Below are 15,576 nucleotides of genomic sequence, written 5' to 3' on the forward strand. Positions count from 1 at the left end.
TAATTTAAAAGAATAATATAATAGTAATTTTAATGTCTCTGGATGTCAGTATTTGTATCCTTTTTGATAGGACCAGTGCTCCTGACTTGCTTATTTGTATCTACTTTTGAAAATAAATCTCTACTTAGATGAGTCAGTTGTCTTGAATGTTTTGTCTTCAACATAATCCTGCTTTTAGATGAGATACCCTTGTCCTCAGAGCCATAAGTAGGGTAGTCCTCTTTTCCTGGGTTGAGTTTACAACTTCTCCAAGACTTGAGGACTTTGAGTAAAGTAGCATATAATGGATGGAAGCTTTATTTTTGAATAAGAGACTAGTCTTCCTGATCCAGGGGATGTTATTTCAGCTACTGTGTCTCTGTGCAGAGTTACAATTACTTGCAGTGTGGCTTTTCTTTTTGTCATCTAAGATACCTGTATCTCACTGAAATATTCAGAATGTCAAGGTTTTATTTATTTTGTGTTTGCCTTGCTATTTTGAGGCTTATCTCCTTGAAATACCCTCATTTTTTCCTAAATTAATTTGTACTAGATGCTCAGGATCTTGCAGGATCAGACAAAGAAAAAAACCCCAAAAGTTAACATCTGGTATTTGCTTCTCTTCTCAGTGGTAAAGCTAGTAGCTGACTTCCTATTAAACACTGTACGTTCCCTTACCCATCAGGGTGGTCCTGGAAAGCAATTGACATGTTCTTAGAACCACCAGCAAATGTAATGTTCCCTTCACCACCTTTTTGTATACTCTTTGTAAAAGATAGCACACACTTCGTCTTATAGTTTTATGCAGCTCTTGTAAGTACCTCCTTTTAAGGGTATATATCATCTGTTTTCATCCAAATCAGCAGTGAATCCTGTGAAGTTAATTGCAAGATTTCAGGATCTGTTTCTGCTTTAGTATGGCCAGTTTCACATGACATCTTCCAGGTACCCTCTTTAGAGGATCTGCTGTTAGACTTGACCTACTTCTAGAGCCAAATAAATTTGCGTTTTCTGGTAACCTTCTCTGAGTTCCTGATGGGATCTTTGGCCTACTCCTGCCCTCTGTACTATCTCCTCTGAAGTAACCTCCTGCAATTTAAAAAACTTTATAGCAAATAAATACAGATACTTGACATTTTCTCAGTACTTCAGACATCGGGGGGTTTTCTGCTACGTGAACATGGTGTAACTGAATCCAGTGTCAACCTTTAAGAATATTAGTAGATGCCACTTGACCAATTATTTAGCATTTCTATTGTATCTAAGTCCCTAACCTCTGCAATAGAAATTGATTTAGTATTTTAAATTGGATTGCATGAAATGTGATAAAATGCTGAAAATATGGAACAATTGGCTTGGTCTGATATAATTTGATTCTTCTGAACTTGCATGGCTTACTGGTGCTGGCTCTGATTAAATGGCTTTTCAAAATGGTCATTGTTGACCTAATTCTTTTGGCAGTGTAGTCAGTGGGAGTTTTAATATTGACTACAATGGAAACAGTTAGACCAACAGATTGCATTAGAAATCCCATGCTGTGTGTTTAATTTCACTTCCTTATACAACAATCACTAAATATTAAGATGAATTCTTGCCAAGATAGAAAAGCAGAACATGGCTTTCTTTTTGTCTTTGCTGTCTTCTGTATCCACTGTTATTAATACAGTAGCCAAGTTACCAGATGAAAAAATGTCTTTTTCTCCAAACTGTAGGACACAAAATTTTGTATTTCCAGCTCTGTTTTCAGAGGTGACGTTGCTACTCCATTCAATTTACACTGGTCAACTTTTCTTTGAACAAGCAAACAAGACAATCCTAGAGGATTTGGCTGTCTTACCCAGTCTAGGATAAACTTTCATCTTTCGTTTGCCCTATTAAATATCCATAAATCTCCTGAATGTTTGGTAATAGCTTTCTTTCCATGCTCTGTTGTATTTTAGTGTTAATACTGTTTCTCCCGTACCAACTGTTACTCTCCACATCGCTGTTTTGATTTGTCCCACAATGGTATCTGAACAAATGATGAATAACCTGAATTTTGAGCGAGATCCTTAAAGTTGTTTTCACCATTTGTTGGTTCTTGCAGATTTCCAGCTGAGACAAAGTAGTCTGTTAATAATTAGAGTGTTAAGTTTCCCTTGTCACCTTACTGTGGTGCATTTTTGTTTAATTTACTTTTGCAAGGTTATTGAGTTGCTTTACAGAAGAGGCCTTTTTTATGTAGACACACACACACACTGAGGGATTTGCCTTCCACTTTTACAGGTGATGTTAATTAAACTATCCACTGAGAATCATTAGCTAATGACTCTATAGGTAGTTGACGCTAAATAGAAAGTAGAGCATTAGAGAACTTTGAAAACTTCTCCTTTCTTGCTGGAGTGCTTCACGCTGGCACTGCAGTGTGCTAACATCTGCTCTCCTCCCTCTGTCAGCAGGCTGTGTGTGGTACAGAAATAACACAAGTGCCACCCATCTTCACTGATCTGTAGAGGTTTTTCTATTTTCCTTTTTAAAGGGTGCAGAAATTATCTTCAGCTGCCATCGGGGTAATATCTGCTGTTCTAGTTTTTCAACACTAGGCTAGACACTCTTGCATGTAGTTGTTGAGCATGGGAGTTTAGGTATAAATGGCTCTGTAAATTAGTAATTCAGAGTAATGTTTAGTAATATTATTCTTTACCTCAGGAAAGTGTATCTTACACTTCCATTTACAGTAAATAGGAATTCTAGCATTCTTGAAGGATAACCACTGTTTCTTCTTCTCTGCAGTTTGAGTTATAGGGCAGTGGCCATTGGGGTATGGTTTTTAATTTTTTTTTTTTTAGGGATGTTAAAAATAGATTACTATCTTTTGAATCAGTAAAGGCTATCTGCTGTTATGGTGAAAACTGAAGAAAAGCCTAGTCTATATTTTTTCCCTTTTAAATTTTTTTTTTTCATTGGGGGGAGGTTGTATGCACAGCGAATAGGGCAGTGCAGGACGGACTTCTCACATCATAAAGTCTCTCTGATTAGAAGATTTGTGTCTGAAATGTTTTTCTGGATACTAAGTCCGTTGGCTAGTGACATTTAAAGAAACTTGAACAGTTAGTTGCTTTAGGTCTCTTGATTTGTACTGTAGACTTTTATCTTCTTTTGTTTGCTGGAGCTAATTCCTTGTTCCTTTTGAAACCTGCTGCAGAGAGTCTCTTCCACTGGAGAGTTCTGCAGGGTGTAGTCCTGCTGTTGTTCCTCTTCCTGATATTTATCCATTTCAGGAGCATCTTCCACTTCTAGTAAATGTCCAAAGCAAATGCAAACCCTGAAAACTGTTCTGTTGCTTTTCTTCCAGGGTTGTTTCAAACTGCTACATGGAGTTTTAAAAAATGTATTTCTTGTCTTCTGCTAGCTCTTATTGTGTGTGGCAAGAACTGGAATATGACACTTCTTTTTTGCTTTGGCCTTTTCTCTTTAGCAGGAAAAGTTGATATGTCAGCACTTGAGCTTACAGGATTCCTTCTGTTATTGATCCACATTTTAACTGATAAAAGAACAGCAGTAGCTTTTACATTTCTGATTTCAGATACCATGCTGGTTACACAGAAACCTGAGGGTGAGGTGCGGCTTTGGCTGTGAACTGCAAATGCTGTGTCTGCAGTGAGAGGAGAAATGGAAGCTTTGAGCTTGGATTCAGATTTGGTTTTGGTGAAATAGCTTGAAATGCTAATGACCTTTGCAGAACAACCTCTGCTTTTGTGTTCCTGGGTTCCTCAAGTGTGTGGGAAACAGCCACGTAATGGACTTTCTTCTCAGCCTACGTTTCTTGCTCACTAACTTTAAAAAAGCAAAATGAAAAAAGATTATAAAACGCACAACTTGCTGGAGTGGGTTAGAAATGTGCTGCTAGTGTGTTGCATAAGGAATATTTAGTTTCCTAGTGATTTCTAGGCTCTTCAAGTAATATTCCCCCCACAACTGCTTGGGAAGGAGAAAAGGAGGGCTGCAATTACAGATGGAAATCTGGAATCCAGGGAGAACAGACTTGTTACGTCTGCAAGGTCATACAGAGAGTGAATTGTGAACAGAGAAGAAAGCACTGCAGAGGTCTGTTTCAGAACTCCAGAGTCACTAATGGTGTTTCATTATTTTCCTTGCAGTTTTAGTGCTGTGTAATTACAGGTCCTCTTGTGACCTATGAATGCAATATCAGAAATTTTGTTTGCTGGGGATTCTGAAGGTCCTCCAGTTTGACCTCCTGCTTGTTGTACAGTTGTTAATTGTCAGAATCAGGCTGTATCAGCCATGACTTTGTCTAGCTCTAGTCTTAAGACTAATAGGGATGGTAGCTCTGCAGCCTCTCTGTATAATCTGTTCAGCATTGCACTGCCCTTCTGGGGAAGACCTTCCTGTATCTGCTGTAGGACAAGAGATGCTAGACCCTTTTGCCTCATTTCCCAAGGCACAGACTGTTATTGTTAAACAGAATGAGATGTTGTTAAGGAGGTGCAGTTTTGCCTCATACCACCAAACATTTATGATTTAACTGGAAAAGCTTTTGAAAGGTGAAGTTATCTTGAGATCCACTTGAACTGGACCTTGAGGGAAAGAACACAAAAGAATAGTCTGCAGATTTTGCCTGTATTTCTGGGAACGAAAATGTGAAACTCAGCAGCTCTCTTTGACTAACAGAAAGTTCTCCTCAGGACTGTGGTGAGCTTGTTTTTTGCTCCTCCAGTCAAAATTCTAAGGTTTGTCTTTCATTTGTTCAGGTGCTGACATTGAGTCATTGACTCTCTGTGATTTTTTTGATACTTTTGAGACATTGTAAAACAATGAAGAAAGCGGACTTTGAGGTTATCCATATGTAAAATTGTCAAGAGGATTTGGTATAGTTAGTTGTATGAATTTGGAATATTACAGAAGCATGAAAACCATTAAATCTCTAGCATGTTCAGGATGATAGGTGATGTTGTTGGGTTTTTGTTTTCTTGGAAAATATTTTATTCCACAGTATTTTTCATGTACAATAATTTTCTTTCCTTTACTGAAGGGACAATGGAGACCGATCCAGGCACCGAGCTCCACGGAACGCGCGCATGTCTGCACCATCGCTAGGGCGCTTTGTCCCAAGGTAAGGCATCTACACAGAAGAGTAAAAGGGTGTGGAAATCCTGGAGGTACCAGTTGCAGTACAGCTCTCTGGTGCTTTCAGATGAATTCCTTTTCTTGCACAGGGCTGGTTTATCCTTGGTTTTCGATTTCTGGGACTCCTGAGATGGCATGTTAGTATGAGCCGCTCATCCTGTGTCATTTGAAGGACAGCACGATCTTAGTGCTTCTTACTTGCAGGTTGGAGCCATGATGTGAAGGTGGAATAGGAGAAGAAAAGAATCTGATCAGAGATTCTCAGCACAGTGTGCTGGTTTGAGATTAGGATACTATTGTGGGAGGTAGATTTGGTTAATGCTGATCTTTGCAGCCGCATTGATCAGAGGAGGATCTAATCTGTAATTTGTTCTTTGTTTGAAGCAGTGAAGTGGTTGGCTAAGCAGAGGATTCCAGCCTTCCCTCTACTATAGTCTGCTGGAATGTAGTCATATTTCCTCCAAGTAATTGCAGTTGCTCTCCAGGACTGTGTACACTGGGATGTCTTTCTCCACGTAAACTTACTCTCTTTGTTTTGCAGACGCTTTTTGCTGCCAGAGTATTTGCCTTATGCTGGGATTTTCCATGAACGGGGACAGCCTGGCTTGGCCACCCATTCCTCTGTCAACAGGGTTTTGGCAGGTAATGAGATTTCTTTGTTTGCAGTAGTCATGTATATATTAGTGGTATTTTTTTCATGAATCTGAGCAGAAGAGGATTGATAAAGAGAAGTAATTCCAACTTTTGAGGTTCTATTTAAGTTGTCTGAAGCAAGAGAAACGACTGTTGGAGTGATGTGGTGAGCTGTCATTCAAGTGCTTGAGTATTGCAGATTCCATGCTTCAAGTATGTGTATAGGAGTGTCTGCATGAACTGGGGAGGGGTGCTGTTAACAATTCTCCTTTTATTTAACTTCCTCCCCTATTCCTAGATGTCTTTTTTTAAAAAAAAACCTGACAGACTAATGATCAGCTTACTGCAGGTCCTTCTAATTGAATTATAGGGTGCCTTGTTCATGTTCCGGCTAGGAAGACGCACACAAGGCAATGCAGGATTCAATTAGGATCTTAATAAGTGCATATTAAAAAACTCAGCTGCCACCACATACAGCACACAGGCATTTGGGAGCCTCAGAGGGCAAGCGGAGGTGGGGTGAAGAGGAGGAGTATTGGCAGTCTGGCAGTTCATGAATGAGATGGTTATAGATGACACATATCTTGAGTGTGAGTCTTTTTTGGATGGATCTAAGTTGCTCTGTAATTAACCCCAGTGCGGGGGAGTAATTCTGGAGCTTGGGGGAGAGCAAGAGATGATGTGTGGACAGGTAGGTTGGGATGTGGTTCTCTTCCCTCCTGTAGGTAATCACAGGACCACCACTGAAAGGAGTATTGAAAGGTTTCTCAAGAAGCTACATGACCCTTTTCCTAAGTCACAATCAATGCCTAAGCCATTTTTTATGAGATTTATCTAACTGTTCTTAAGAGTCTTCATTGGAGTTTTCTCAACCATTTCAGGGTGGAACTGTTGCTGTTTTTGTGTGGCTGATTTAATGTGGCAGTGGTCTTGTCTGACATCTTCCAGACTTTGTCTCCCTGGATGTTTTGATTTGAGGGCATTGTTCCTAGACCTTGCTGTTGCAGTAATAGTAAGAGCCCAGCCAAAGCCTAGCCTCCAAAGCACCTCTGTTTTTTTTCCTTAGGAAACAGTGGAGATAGCCTGTAGTTTTAGCTGACACGTGTACTTTCCTGTGCTTGTTGCCTGTGTGGGCTTTGGCTGTTGGCACGTGGAAACAGCACACTGGCAGATAATTACTTGCTACCAGGCAACACTGCAGAACTCGTGTGGCCCCACTTTGCTGGAGACACCTGCCTTCAACCCTTCTCCAGCCCTCTTTGCGGTTTGCCTATTCCTTAGTGGCTGGGAAACAGCCAGGCTTTTTTGTCTTGCACTTTTTTGGGAATTTGAGCCCCAAGACACAAGTGCTTGTGGTTCCAAGAATAACAAAAGAAGGCAGGAATTGTAATCATGGGCATTTCAAAAAACAAGATCTATTTTTTCTGTGTGATCCTGTGCTGAGCCTACTTAAGGCAAGATTTGTTGGCTTCTACAGTGTTGTAGAACCTCACAGTGGAATGACTGGACTCGACAGTAAAGGCCTTCATTGGCTTGAATTAAAATTTATTCTTCTAATGCAGTAGCTGCTTGTGTTATATTTTAATATTCTGTTTATTTTACCTATGCTTTCAGCTTTCAAAATGTCGGGTTTTTGTTTTTTACATTTGCGCTGAAAAACGTGTTCATGTGTTGTAGAAACCAGGAGAGTTGAAATTTTAAATATTAGGAGGAGGCATGAAAGGCAAAAACTAGAAAATGATGTTGCAATTATGGAATAGCCAGAGAATTTCTCATGATTGTTATATTGGTCAGCAGCATTGTCATTTTCACCATTATATTTCAGAGCCATTTAAAGTTACAGTGTGGATAGCATGCCTTCCTTTCTAGTTAGCCTGTGCCAAGTCTTATGGTAGCTCTTTCTTCAGTACCATGGTTGAAAAACCTCTACTCAAGCTCAAAAGTGCTTTAACCCTGGCCTGGTAGCTGAGGGTGAGGTTGCCAGCCTTGGCTGAGGAAAAAAAAATCTATCATGTATTTTCCTAAGGCTAATCTAAGCTTGAATGCCTTAAACTGCTTCATCCTACCATGTATCCAGACCGTAATTTCTGAATTATGTTTGAATGCAAAAATGCCAAATGTATTTCTTATGTAACCTCTACGGCATTTGAGAAGAGATAGTAAAACCCCTGTGTTCCTAACCTGACAGCTTTCTGAAAACTGACAATAGACTTCTGTGGTCAAGTATGAGTGAGAGCTGCTGTTTGGGAAAATACAGCCAATTGCACTTCTTCTGTCCCCTGCCCTACTTACTGCTGTATGCGGAGAGGAAATCAAAGCAGCAGATGGAGATCTTGGTGTGTGAATTACTGTGGTGTGCTGACTAAATTTCTTAATGTCAAAGCTCTTGCTGTCAGGTTCTGTCCACGTTTACTTTCAGTTCTACTTTATGTGAACAGCTTTCTGTTGTTTAAGTGTCGTTCTCATGCAACTGTTACACAGACAATAGCTCCACGCTAGGGAAGACTGTCTTGTGAATAAATTCTTAGAGCAATCTGGTTTAATGAGCTACTAAAAATTACACATTATCTAAGCAGACAGGCTGGTACAGCAACACAGTAGGTTGGGCAGAAGGACTGATGTACCAGGCAGGGTTTAGGTCAGGATTAGAGTCCTTTGTACTAGTCAGGGGACTGGTGGCCATCCTTGTGCCAAGGCACTTCCAGGCGAAGCATAGGAAAGGTGGCAACAGATGGGTAGAGTAGGTGGGAGCTCAGGGAGAGAACGAAGCGATACTAGTCAACATGACAGACAGAGATATCTCCATGCCAGCAGCCTAATTTGCATGTAGCACTGGAACAAAAACGCGCCCCAGTAGCACCGTCCTACCTACCTCTTTATCTACTGGTGGAGTTTAGACCTATCAGCTGATATGATATGCTGCATCACTGTGCTTTCTGGCACCAAGTAAAACGCCATGTGAAAATATATTACATCAACATTGTTACCTTTAGCATTGAAACTTGTAATCACACCAAAAAGTGTTGGTAGTTTGACAAGTTATATTTTCCTATAAAGTCTGTGTTGATTGGCAGTAATTACACTGTCCTCCTTTAATCCTTTATTAACTGAGTCTTATATCAGCTTTTTCATTATTTTGTCTGGAATCAATGTCAGGTTGACAAGACTGACAGTCTCATCCTATTTCAACCTTTTAAAATACTGGTATAACACTAGCATATTTTTCAGCCTTCCATATTCCCCTTTATTTCAAGACTCATCAAAAAATCTGAGAGTTCATTTGGCAGCTCTTCTAAGGCTCTTGATAGTATGGGCTGTAAGCCACCCTCTGCACTCTCCTCTCCTTGGTGAACTGCCCTAAGGGATGGTGGTGTGGTCTCCAAGGAAACGTCTGTACAGTATAAGCTAGTTGAAGTGGTTGTTTGCTAAAGTGATGATGAAAGCAGTAAATACTTTTTGGCTTCTCACTTCTAAGCAGTGTTAACCTGTCCATGGAACACACAGCTCAGTATTGTGTTTACCACCTCCTACTCCTTTTTGAAATGTTTCTTTAAGCTGAATATTTCTGCCCACTGTTTTGTTTGGGGAGTTTTGTGTGCTTATTTCTTTGGTTGATTTTTTTGTTAGTTTTGGTTTGGTCTTTTTGTTGTTGGGTTGGGTTTTTTTTTTTGTAATAAGTTATGTCTTTGTCCTAAGTCACATTGTGAGCAGGCCACTACTAAGTAATTTGATGGCCAAGTTCTGGGTATTTTTTGGCATCTGGTAGCACAGATGAGGATGTACATTTTAAAATATTTGTAAAAATCGATAAATACGTTTAAAAAAAAAAAAAAGATGCACACCGTTGCCACTGAAGTGCTTGTGACCTCTTGTTCGCCTCTGTGAACTTTTGCTTCAGGCTTTATAGTAATTGACTGCTTTGGGATGGACAAAGGCATGCTGATGGCACAGTGAAACAAAGAAGACTTTAGTTTCAGTTCAGTGGAAGCTTGGAGGAAGAAGAGAATCGGCGTTTGCCAAGGAACTTTGCAGGAGGCTTTAAAAATTGACACAGATGCCATTTTGTTGACATTGTTACTCATTAGGAGACATACAGATGAAAGCTTATGGTAGAGTTACCTAGCTTTGTGAAATGCTTCTGTCTTGCATCACTTTGTTTTAATAGGCTTCTATTCGGTTCTGTGTACCTCAACAAACAAAATATTTTTCTTTGTGTGGTCACAGGTCATGTTTGTCTGATCTGGCTTTGCCAACAGACTTTATCTGTTAAAATGCAATCCAACACAGTTACACTGTCTTCCACCTCATGGGGAGATCCAAACTCAGCAGGGCGTAAGGGTTGAGTGATACAACACTCTACATTTACAGTTTCTGAGTGATTTCTTTGTTATCTCAGGGTGATAGATTCCGACCAGAGACTGAACATTTACATGTAATCAAAGAATAAGCTTGATATCATAGATTTTTCCATAGCTCACACCTGTTCAGGGTATAACATTCTGCAAGAGCAATAATGGTTCATCTTTGGATATCTCTGCTGGAGTTGCCAAAGCGAGCTGTCTGAAGCTAAAAATCAGCTGATGCCTTTAATGGGGATCTAGGATTTCAAATTGTAATGTTCAGCTGCTGTTTTCCCAAAATCACATAAGCTATCCCATTCTTCACAACTTGACTCCCTGTGAGAATTTGAAGTCTGATGTCTTCAAGCGAATTTCTGTACTTCAGCCAGCAACTGTTAACACACAATTGTTAGAGCATATGAAGTTTCAACAGGATGAAAAGTAGCTAAGGTGATGGATAAATGTTGTCATCCTTCTGGGACAGGATGATTTACTTGAGCACGTGATAGTTCCAGTAAGAATTAAGGTGATGGCCTGTCACCAGCCAAACTCACTAACTAAGGTGCCTTCTGGTACATTCATTCCCAATCCATTCCCAATCACTCTAGCTGTGTTTAGGGTTAATGTTCACATACAGGTCAATGGCTCTAACCTAAAGCCAGTTAAAATGGGTGTTGATGAACCTGTGATACATGGAGTTGTAGAATTAGAACTAGAATTAGCCAAGTAACCTTTCACTTCCACTCTAATGATGAAAGTGATTGTGATAAGGGGCTTCTTTGGTTGCCTTCAAAACCATATTGCAGGCAGATCTCTAGTTCCTGGCATTTTAGTTATGACTGCCTCCTGTGGCTCAAGTCTTCTTGACCTAATCCTGTTCTGTCATGTACAGTGTCAGTGCACTATTAATTCTGTTCTGAAGTGCTCTCTTCCTTCAAATGTGATGCACAGCTCTACAGAGTAGAACAGAGATGACTCGAGAGCTCCAGAGGGCCAGCAAAAGTTGATGGGAAAACACATCGCAGTTGTGTGTGATGTACCCTGTACTCTAATGTTTTTCACAATAGGTATGTATTTTCTGTACAGTAACCTGAGATTTGAGTGTTGTTCTGAATCTGTACCTTCAGCTGTCTATCACTGGCTTTTTGATATTAGCTTGCCTCTGCTTTTCATCCAAGACAACTATGTGAATTTGAATTAGTATCCTGATCTAATCGTGCTTTTCAAAATAGATAGTTCTAGAATAGAATAATAGAATCAATGAACGTAGCCACGTGGCTTTCTATGCTGTGTGTTTCTGCTATAAGTCTGTTTGGTACTGCTAAATATGGAAGGATGTGAACGTTTGAGTGACTTTATTCTTTGTGGTCTTTCTGTGATCTACGTCAGTGGACACTAAATGACATAAGAGGCTTAAAATATGCCTCAGATTCTTCTGCAACTTGAGAGCTATAGATATCTGTCACCTTCATCACAGACTTGAGAACAGTTTATAATTTCTGTGGAAGTGCAGCCTTTCATGCAGACATGTAAGGAAAAAAAGGCTGTACTGCTGAATTGCAAATGCAGAAACTTATTACAGTAGGGAGTGGTGGAAAGTGTCCCTTTATGGGACTGGTGAGAGGTATCCTCAGAGGTGTTATGTGGAGAAGACTTTACTTGTGTGACATCCTCTTATTTAAGTGTTCATTTAAAAATTTAAAAATTTACTTCATGTGTTCCAATAATGCACTTGCAACCCATGAGCCTTCATGAAAGTTAGCTCCTGCACCTCAACTTGTTTGCTTTTGTCTCTCTCCAGCTGCTGGTTTCTTAGAGCAGCTTTCAACTATGAAAGATTTTAATGTTGCTGCTCCATCACAGTGGATTATCTCATAAATAAAATGTCCTGGTAGTTTGGTGTCATAGATGCAAAATAAAGTCATGTACTGTGAGTTAACTTTATCATAGTATTAGATCCCTTGTTGACTTGCACTTCATGAATTCTATAGCCGTGGCTACAGAGTTATACTACATCATGATTGTGGTCAAAAAGTGAACTTCTTAGCACACATTCTTCAAATGAAATCTCTCTCCTGGAAGATAGAAGTCAGTTTGTTAATGCTTAAAAAAAAAACAAACCTAGAAAACAACTCATAATACACAACTTTTTGTGGTGACAGGTCCATCTTTATAGTACCTCAGTAATTTTTTCCCTGTACTGCAAGACACCAGTTTGTTTTTTCTCCGCTCTGTGCTTTAATTGGCGATCCATCTGCCTCTTTTCTGCTGCTCTAATCTGTGTCATCCTCTATCGTTGTACCTTGGCACAATGAAGGCTGATAGGTAGTTGATGCAATTAACATTTGAATGACCCACAGGCAATCTCTCCTGAAATACTAGTCCTGTGCAAAGACCCCCACAAAGGTTCCTAAATTGATGGCATTGATTTTGGTGCAGATAAATGCTCCTCTGAGATAAAGAGGGTTTAGTTATGTCTAGCTAGATGTCTTCTGAAAGTGGAGGATAGGTAGTGTTAAGAGAAAGCCATTAACATACACATTTATGTGATGGAAAAGGTTTTGTATGTTGTTTCCAGTTAGCCTTTCCCTCACATCCTAAATATCAACTTCTGCAGTGAGTCTGAGCGGTTACTCATCCTGGTTTTGATGTCTGCTCCTGCTGTACACTGTCATGTAATAAAAGCATAAACTGAAAGCGTCAGGGTACTTTCTGTGCTGGAATGGAATAACTTTAATCTGGCTGTCAGCATATAATGCCTTGCTTGCTCTATGTCTCTGTTCACTTGCATCTTCCACTTAGCAGCAAACATGCTCTGTGGTCACAAACACTTCTCTTTTTACACCTGTGAACAGGTACAGTTTGAATTCTTTGGCTAGGACATTAGGAGTGCAAAGCACTAGAGATTGTAGGGCAGATGAAATGAACTTGCATAAGAACCCTTATGTTATCCCCTATTTGATTCTAGAGGCTTAAGTACTCTCAAGGCTTGAGTGATTCTAAAACCAGTTTAATTTCTGAAACAAATTTTATGTATCACTCTCCATATGGAAAGAACACCTCTTCACACCTGAGAGCTTGAGATTTTCCATAATTCTCTTAAACAATTGAACAATAAGAGTGAGCTTTAAAACCTGCTATTGCTCAGTTCTTTTTGTTCTTGTCTTTCCTTTATGCTTTTGTAACTCAAGCCATAGTTCATCACAGTCTGCTAAGTCTGAGAATGTGTTAATTGAGAGGGGTAGGAGTCAACTGGAAATAAGAATCCACAGCTGTGTGCACTATGGGAGGTATTTACACTAATTTTTGGGGCATCTGACTTGTGAGGCTAAGCTTCCTGTATAGTTAGCAGAGGAAAAAAAAGCTTCAGCTCTGATTCACCACCTGAAGTGAGCTGAACTGAGGTGCTCTAAATCTTCTGTGTATTTAACACTGATTATATAGGGAGCTTCAGAAGAGTGCTTCTCTGGTGTGGATACCGTTACCATAGACGTCTGAAATTAGACAGGCTACATCCTGCTCTGATGGCTGAGTGCAGAAAGGATGTTACCTAGAAGAGGTCTTCATTCATCACTGCAATGATGGGTCAGAGTGCACCCACGGCAAAACTAGAAGAATTAAGTGATGAACCAGAAAGTTATGCTGCTATTCAGAGTGGCTTTCATAGACTGGGAAATGGACCAACAAATTCTCATGAAGTTCAGTGAAAAGAGATGCTGAGTCGTGCACCTGAGGAAGAATAACCCCATTCACCAGTACAGGCTGTGGACCTACTGTCTGGAGAGCAACTTTCCAATAAATGACCTGGAGGTTCTGCGGACAGCAAGCTGAACATGAGCCAGAAGATGTGCCCTTGCAGAAAATAAGGCCAATAGTATACTGTGTTGAATTAGGAAGAGCATTGCCAGCAGACTGAGGGATGTGATCCTTCTACTCAGACTTAGTAAGGCCGTATTTGTAGTGTCTTGTCCAGTTCTTGACCTCCAGTGCATGATGGCCTGGGCATACTGGAGTAAGTGCAGTGAAGAGCCATAAAGATGAGTGAGGGTTTAGAGACTGACTTGAGTGGAGAGGTTGAGAGAGATTCAACTTGGGACTCCTCAACCTGGAGAAGAGAGGGCTTGGACTGGATCTTGTCAATGTGTATAAAGGAATGAAGAGAAGGGAGGCAGACTCTTTTCAGAGATGCGCAGTGAAAGGACAGAAGGCAATGGACACAAATTGAAATTCCGTTTGAACTTAAGAAAACTTTTTCTTATTTTGAGAGTGGTCAAATGCTGGAACAGTTTGCCTGAGGAGATTATGGGGTTTCTGTCTTTAGTATCCAAGTTTGATTGGAGATACTTCCCAGTAACCTGCTGTAATTCAACCTGCTTTGAGAAGGGGGATGGTATAGAGCATCTCAGAGGTCCTTTCCACTCTAAATCTTCAGTGATTCTCTAAATTGACTGAGTGCACAGGAACAGTGAAATGATGCTGGGGTTCAGTGTGGATGAGAATAGAGTATTTTCTAGCTATGTTAAACACTGCATCGCAGGAGTAGGTTGCACGTATTGGGATTGTCTCCTATTCCTGTTGTAAAACCTTGTAATAGCTGTTACTGCAGATGACTTTTGGCTCTTTCAAGGTTTGTCCGAGAGTGCAGATGTTACTGGAGAATGGTTTGTTACTAATTTTCCATGAGTATATATTTATTCTGTGTCAAGAGTCTCATTTTCTGTTCCTTTTGGTAACTGAAAGCTGAAAACCCCTCTATTGCCTGCTTATGTAGCATAAAGACTTGTTCTGGATCAGTGACTGTACATTATGAGCATAATTTACAATTTTTATTTGCAAGTGAGATTAGAATGAGCACAACTCTTCTGATCAGAGTGAGTGCAGGCCACTTCATTTTACAGGATGTGCTTGATGAGGTCTGAGGTGTCAGGGGATTTTTGACTAGTGCGACTGCACTGAGATTAGCCATAGTTGGAAAGATCTGCATTTACTCGTGCTCCAGACATCTGGAGATGTTTACTGCTGCTCGGTGAGAGGAGTTGTTAGAGCTATGGGTACGACTGACCTCCCCATGAGAAAGTCATATGTAAGGGTTAAAAGGTCTCAAATACAGAGCATTGAAGTAGTAGTTAAAAGTTTTACCATTGCATCACAGAAGAGCTGCGGGGTTGTTGTTACCAGCACTTCATAGGCTTTCATATGCATTTGTGGGACACTGTTCAAATGGGAACAGAGTGGTACTTCAAGCTGTGAATTAAGCTGAAACAATAGGGAAGATTTTAGACAGTTAAAGCACTTTTACAGAATGACTCTAGGCCAGAGGCAAGATCTGTTTGCGGTCTCCTGCTGTTGGCCTTTCAAAGAACCAGGTGTTTGGGGTCTGGGATCGATCCACTTCTTTCAGTAGATAGTAAAATCTGGAATGTGACAGTGGCAATCGCATTGTGTTTATTTGGAGGGCTGATGTTTCCTGCATTCGCTTTGTTCCCAGTGATGATCA

At 40.2% G+C, this 15,576-nt stretch overlaps 1 protein-coding gene across 2 annotated transcripts in view; it reads left to right on the forward strand.

Annotated features, from left to right (window-relative positions):
* AMBRA1 (autophagy and beclin 1 regulator 1) overlaps positions 1-15,576 on the forward strand; it is a 133,498-nt gene that overhangs the window by 47,426 nt on the left and 70,496 nt on the right. For both annotated transcript variants that reach the window (XM_032690564.1, XM_032690565.1), the window contains 2 exons: positions 5,012-5,092; positions 5,648-5,748. In XM_032690564.1, the coding sequence (XP_032546455.1) occupies positions 5,012-5,092; positions 5,648-5,748 (182 nt within the window). The remainder of the gene's footprint in view (positions 1-5,011; positions 5,093-5,647; positions 5,749-15,576) is intronic.

This window comes from Chiroxiphia lanceolata, chromosome 6 (assembly GCF_009829145.1).
Source record: "Chiroxiphia lanceolata isolate bChiLan1 chromosome 6, bChiLan1.pri, whole genome shotgun sequence".
Taxonomy (NCBI): Eukaryota; Metazoa; Chordata; class Aves; order Passeriformes; family Pipridae; genus Chiroxiphia; species Chiroxiphia lanceolata.